This window comes from Phyllostomus hastatus, unplaced genomic scaffold (assembly GCF_019186645.2).
Source record: "Phyllostomus hastatus isolate PE091 unplaced genomic scaffold, TTU_PhHast_1.1 phas_contig_16, whole genome shotgun sequence".
Lineage (NCBI taxonomy): Eukaryota > Metazoa > Chordata > Mammalia > Chiroptera > Phyllostomidae > Phyllostomus > Phyllostomus hastatus.
Genome location: NW_025333643.1, coordinates 27,469,471 through 27,476,617, shown reverse-complemented (window position 1 = coordinate 27,476,617; position 7,147 = coordinate 27,469,471). Strand labels below are relative to the sequence as shown.

At 36.0% G+C, this 7,147-nt stretch overlaps 1 protein-coding gene across 12 annotated transcripts in view; it reads right to left on the bottom strand.

The window, feature by feature from the left end:
* Nucleotides 1–2,670: 2,670 nt before the first annotated feature.
* MITF (melanocyte inducing transcription factor) overlaps nucleotides 2,671–7,147 on the bottom strand; it is a 245,906-nt gene continuing 241,429 nt past the window's right edge. For all 12 annotated transcript variants that reach the window (XM_045832173.1, XM_045832162.1, XM_045832163.1 and 9 more), the window contains one exon: nucleotides 2,671–6,141. In XM_045832173.1, coding sequence (XP_045688129.1) covers nucleotides 5,740–6,141 — 402 coding nt within the window. In that variant the 3' untranslated portion in view covers nucleotides 2,671–5,739. The remainder of the gene's footprint in view (nucleotides 6,142–7,147) is intronic.

Below are 7,147 nucleotides of genomic sequence, written 5' to 3'. Positions count from 1 at the left end.
AGCCTGACAATTTTAATATGACAAAGGTACTCTGAACTTTTTTTTTTTTGATACATGCCTCTTGGAAACACCAGTAGTGAGTATAATGGAAGTGTCTTCATTTATATTCTGCACAAGGAGCATATTATGGATTCATGCTAGTGGGGTGAGCACATAAAGCCCACTGTTAGTGAGCTTCAAATGTGGCAGCAAAGAGTGAAGAGATCATCACCATCTCTAAATATAATGAAAATCTAACTTTACAATGCTCCTCTTAAATGAGCTTTTTTTCATGCTACTTGGCCATGCATTAAGTCTTGGCGTACACACACAAAAAATAAAAACAGTAGTTCTAAAGGTTCATTTAAGCTGGCTAGATTATGAAAATTAACTCCTCAGATGTGGCTCTAAAGCAGTCATTGGAAGTGAGTATAATTAAAAATAAAAACCTGAAAAATATTTAAAATTGATAGGAAAGTGAAGAGATAGGATGTAGTGAACACACCACTCTTCAGATATATATCAGTGTATGTCATAGAGGAATAAAAAGCTCAATTTTCCAGGGAATACAAATTTCTGATTCAGCAAGGCATATTTTCTGGGAACAATATAGCACAATCATTCCCATAGCAGAGGCACACATGCACAGTATACAGGTTTAATACAATGGGAAGGTTAGGTTGCTTGTGCTGAAGATGTATTTAAAATGTGATAAATTGGGTTTATTAATTATCTAAAATATTCTAATCCTGGGTCTTATAGACAGCCAGGGCCTCTGTCTAAAGCTTGTGGCTTCTGTCACCTTACTAATTCACACAAATATTGTAGGAGACCATTCTGCGTGGCATGGGCCCAGCTCCCACTTGGAGATGCACAGGACCCACGCCCCAGGATAGGTTCCCCTGTGGGGAATCAAGCCTGCAATATACCTAGGCTGCTTTGAGATGTACTTTTGCTAAAACTCCCTTGCCCTGAATTGAGGCAGCAAACATTTACTGCAAAGTAACTTCCTAAAATCCATGCTAAACTTTCCAAGGACTAGTGTAACTGCTTCAACCACTCTTCTCTTTTCATTTGCAAATATCCTTCTTCTGTGATGTGATTAGCGGCATCATCTCCTTTGTTTTCTGTATAAGATAACCACCTAAAGCAAACCTGTAATGAGGACCATCATGTAATGTGCTCAGAAAAGAATTAAAGGCCTGTCATGGCAAAGGTGGAGGCATTTTCTCCCCTTGAGAGGAAAGCCATGCTGTCCCTTTTCCTCCGCACGACTCAGTAGTCCATGTGAATTTGTCTTGTATCTCATCCACAATGTGGCAGACCCCACGAGCCAGGGTTCGCATCAAAATATCAGCCCTATACAGAAAAGCAGTGTTACTCCAAATGTGTATGTCACTGTAAACAATGATTTTAGGTGGTCCATGGACTATGTTCTATGTAAATAATGAAGGTGAATATGGTGATACTCTAAAAACAGTGGCCATGTACTATGTGCTGCCAAGTAAAACTTCTACATTATTTTAAGTGGTTTTCACAAGACTATGTGGTAGCTACTATTATTATCTCCAATGAACAGAAAGGAAATTGAGGCACAGAGAGGCCAAGTAACTTGCTCAAAATCACACAGCTGGAAATAGGCAAAGATATAGATCCAAACTCAAGAAGTCTAGCTGAAAGTTTATGCTTTGCTCATGTAATAATGCTGTAACACGTAACTATGTGGTTTGGTTGGGGGGCAGTGGTAAGGTTGACCTAAAGGTTAAGGATCCTTGTATAATGTGAAATGAATGTTAATAGGCAAATGACAGGCCAGAAATCTGGATTAAGGTCCTGCTACTGACCTAAGATAAAGAGTTCCAACTTTAAACTTAGCTGCTTTCAGTGTTCCCCAGAAAACTCTTATGCAGATAGAAAATCTTTCTGCTTTTACATATTTTTAAGACACCACATAATCACATTTATATGGGAATTATAAATAATTCAAATGACTCTGAAAAAAGGGATTCAATTATTATATATTACACTTTAAGAAAAAAATCAAATTTAAGAGAAAGCTGACAATACGATCAGGAGCAGTATAGGAAGTCTCTTGTTCATTTTCTCCAGAGGTTCAACCAGAATACTTTCTAAGAGGGCACAAGTTTAAGGTCTAGCTAGGGAATAAAGACATATTTTGTCTGTCACTTTTCAAGTCAAATCCAGAATTTATCAAATGATTTTAAGTGCTGTATATAAAAAAAAAAAGAGCAGGAGTGGCAACCTGGGTATATTAAGCTTGCATTATTACAAATTTGTATTTTAAAAACCCAACATATTTTTTGTAAATATGCAAGTGTTCCTCTGATAATTTCTCTTTTTGTAAAACCACCTCTCACTAAAACATTTTAAATAACATTCCTATATCTAAAATGAAATCTTGGCATTTGGGAGTTTCAAATCTCTCCAAATTCAGAGGTGAAAAAAAGCTGCATGACTATAATTCATCTGAGTGTAAGTCATAATAAAAATATTTAAACCCCCCAAATAAAACCTTAGAATGGCATTTAAAACAAAAAAAAATGTACTTATTGGCACTTTTAAAAATCTCATGCAATTTGTTATTCATTAAATCAGAAGAAAATGTGCACTACCATTTTTGATGAGGCAAACAATATTCAAAATTGGCATTAACTAAACACAATCGGCCACTATGTGAAAAAAGAAATGCTTTAATGAGGCTATCAAGAACAACATTTCGATTTTATCATTGGATACATTAATATCAATCCATAATATATAGTGCTATGGACCATACAGAAATTATTGCTGAATCCAACAGCAGATGACTACATTACAGTACCAAGCGTCAGAAAGAGACAGGCATTTGTCATTGTTTTCAAGAAATAGAGTTTTTTAATACACTGTTATCAACATCAACTTTTCCCCAGTGCATTTTAAAAAAATATCAATAAGTGCATTTCTTTGTGCTCTATTTTGTATCTTTTAACTTCTTATGTATTTTGTTTGTTCTTATTTATTTAAAAAAAAAAACAAAACAACTCTTTGTCATCCTATGTATGACAGGTTGGTTTTTGGCAAAGTCAGAAGGCTTGGTATTTCCATTACCTTACCCAGAGGCAGGTGGACAAGTTTGGCATTTTTGTCACTCCAGGTGGAGGCCCAACCCCAAGTCACAATTTTTGCACCCAGGTATGGGGTGGGTGGTGTGGATCATTTTCTCATCACAGAAGGCAAGCCCAAACCACTGCTTCTTGACTTAACTAGTCCCTTAAACAAATCCATACTCTATTTGGCAAAAAAGAAATAAATAAAACCACCCCTGAAGTTGCAGCATTTTCCTGGGCTTACTCACCTGCCATTCCCAGAAACTATCTCTTAAGAAGGGGATGGGGAAGCAGGTGATGATGAGCTCAGGAGTTGCGAGACCCAGGACAGTGGTACGAGTTGCCAAGCTTTCTCTCCACAAAGCTTTCCATACTGTTGCTTAACCCTGGCCAAATTCCCTGGGCCTTGGTTAGTCAACCTTGCTCTATTTTTAAGAACCCTCCAAATCAGTTAGAGAAAACTAGCATCATACCATTGCAATCTTACACTTTTGTACCCAGCTCCCCTTTCCCCATATAAATATGAAGAGAAAAACAGACAATGCTATGATTGTATCAATGCACACTATGGTACAATTAGCTTTTCATGCACACTTGCATCACTGTTGTAGGAAAAGAGCTATCTATACAATTAAGGAGGTTGAAAGAATGGGAACTAATTTTCCCTACCCCCTTAAGTAATAAAGCTAGAAAACTGATAGCGTCATCAAATTTCCAAGGATTCTCATTGCCCAATGTGCACAGGAACTATGTATGCAGTGAATTATTTTCACATAAGCCATTCATTCACACATTTGACAATCACTCCTTCTTTCTAAACCCTCCAACACCTATCACCAAATCACAATTGACATTTAAACTCATTTTCTTTTTTTAAAAAAAACCTTCCTGAATAAGGTTTCTTGATGAAAGAAGTTGGCACTCTGTCACTAAAATATATTTAATTTAAAAATATCTGAAGGAGAATTGGAAGCTCTTATATTGTTTACATAGGCACCATGCTACATGTTCCTGACTATAAACTTTCTCCTGCAGTATACTTCAGTCAGTGCTAGTTCCAAAAAAGACTACTGCTATATTTAAGGCACTTCATTCTGAATCGATATGCTTTATGCCACTTGCTATTCAATTGTAGGCTGCTACTGAGAAATTCCATTCAACAGCCTGGCTCTTATCATCATATCATCTGTATAAAACACATAGGCCTGATAGAATACATGTAACACTGCTCTTATTGCATAGGACTACACAAGGAGATAATGCATGGAGACTACCTTTACAATATTGCTGCTCATTAAACATTGTTACCAAGTACCAGTAATTGGCCAATATAGTATTTCTCCTTAAAAAAATTCAGCAAGTTTGCTGAAATAAACCTCAATTTAAATGACAATAATGGGTATATTAACACTATGGTTACCAGTCTCCAAGAATATTGCTATTTTTATATCACTAAAAATAAATATGTAAGTTTATTCTCCCTAGAAAGCCAGTTTTACCTATTAATACTACATCTTAAGTATGTGGAAAAACAGTTGAGTGAGACTGTAATGTAGAAAATATTCGCAAAGCTCTCTTAAACACAAGAACTTTTCTTTCATGTGTGTACAAAGAATGCAGAAAACCATCAGTGAATTGTAAAAATATTGAAAACATGCCATTTTAAGATGCATATTTTTACAAATTAACACAAACATATTGAAAAGAATGATGATAATAAAGAATCTGTACAAATCAAATGAACAGTAAAACATAATAGTAAAGCCAATTAGAAATGTACCCAGGTTGGTTTTCTTATCAAAAGTAAAATTGAAGGAAAAAAAGTAAAACACTCAGTGCTCCTCAATATTTTACTTTGAGAGGACATTAATTTTCATTTCAAAATAAAATATATCTTATGTAAAATTGAATCATACTCGTTGATGAGGAAAATTATAACAGCAGAGAGTGAAGATTCAATCCCAAATTTCAAAGCCCTGATATGTCTCCCTGCAATTTCAGGGATAAGTAATGTTTCAGTTATTTTTTTTTCACCAGACAATCCTCCTGAAAATGGTTGTATTTCTTTCTTTTGCGGAATATAAGTATTTCTTTAAATAGTCTGCAGTATACTGATGCTAGTGGGTACTGTATCTTTAAGGCAGTACCAATGAACACATTTACAAAATGGAAAAGGTTAGTCTGAATTTCTTCTTTTCTTTTGTCTCTCTGCTTGCCTGCCTGCCTGTCTGTCTCTCTCTCTCCCTCACTATTTATTTTTGGTTGCTTTTTACATTCTTCCAATTAAAATTTATGTTTAATTTCCAAGGAAGTCACAGCATTAAAATCTCCAACCTGTTTCACCCAAATAAGAATGGACAGAAATTTCCATGATGCAAAATCTTCTTACTCAGAAAGCTAATGTCTAAGGTGAATTCAGTTCAGAGATACTGTACACTTAATGTACAATACTTTGGAGGCATTTGTAGCTGTAAAATAGGATATACAAGTCTGTTTCCCAAAATTCAAAAAATAAAATATATCCTGGGCTATTGATAAAGCATGAAAAAATTCATATTAAAGGGAAATTATCAAGACAAACTCTCAGGTCAATTACTAAATCTACTGATCAGGAAAGAAGCAGCTGTGAGAACACAGAGCAGGGAAGACTTGGCTAACAAGCATGCTCGGGTTCCTCCATGCTCATACTGCTCCTCCGGCTGCTTGTTTTGGAAGCTCCTGGGGACACTGATGAAAGAAGTGGATCAGTTACACCAACAGGAGAAAGAGTATCATCCATCAGGATGTCTTCTAGTTTAGAACCCATTTTCGTCGGGACACTATAGGTTTGGCCGCTCTCAGCTCCGGTTCCGAGGCCGTTGTTGAAGGTGATGGTGCCGTCTGTGAGATCAAGGGTTGATGTACAAGTCAGGTCTGAAGGATGCTGAAGGAGGTCTTGGCTGCAGTTCTCAAGAGAGGGTTCTTGCTTAATGATCCGATTCACCAAATCTGGAGAGCAGAGACCCGTGGATGGAATAAGGGAAAGTCCATGAGCTCGAGCCTGCATCTCAAGTTCCTAAAAGAAAAGTCAAAATTAGACACTGAAACAGACAGAGCACAGAGAGTTTCAGGGCAATGAGATTACTACTGTTCATGACACTGTAATGATGGATCCATGTCATTACTCATTTGCCCAAGTTTGCAGATGTACAACCCCAAGAGAAAAACCTATTGAAAGTGTAGGGATCTGCAATGATAATGACATATCAATGCATGTTCATCAATTGTACCACATTTTGGTTGGAGATATTGATTATAGGGAAGGCTGTGTGTGTGTTGGGGGCAGGCAGGAGACATATGGGAAAGTTCTGTACCTTCTCAATTTTCCTGTAAACCTAAAATTGTTCCAAAGAATAAAGTCTATTTTAAAAAATCACACTTAGGGAGAAAACAACAAATAGTAAAATATTTTGCTCTTTTCAATTAATAATGCCATATTTTTTAAAGTGGAGTATAAGTGCCACTGGTAGTAAATGAAATGTTTTTAGGTAGTATATGGATTTTATTATGTATTAAATATAGAGACAGTTTCTCACAGATGTTTATGTTCACAATGAGGATAAGTTAAAAAGATATCAAAATAAAATTTCAAAATGTGAGCCTCTTAAAGGAAAATATTGTTCTGTGGTGCCTAAACTGTGCACTCAGGTATCCCGCGGTGCCACAAAGAACTCACAGAGCCCTGGAGACATTTAAACATTTCAAGGGAAATGGTGATACTACTGTGAGAACCATCAAACTCAAGGTATTTTACCTTTTCAACATTTCATTGTGCTATACTATCTTCTGTTGCATCTTATCATGGCAAAGCTGGATTTGGGAAGATTATTTTGATAAACAACAAGTACTATAGGAAAACCAATGTGCAATGAAAAACGAAGTGGCAGTGTCAAATCTGATTCCAACATTCAGGCACATATGTCCCATTAGTAAGTACTGTGCTTATTCTAAAATAACATAAAAATGCTATTTTTCTTTTAATTTACATGTTTTATATTTTCAAATGGCTACTAAGTTGTTAG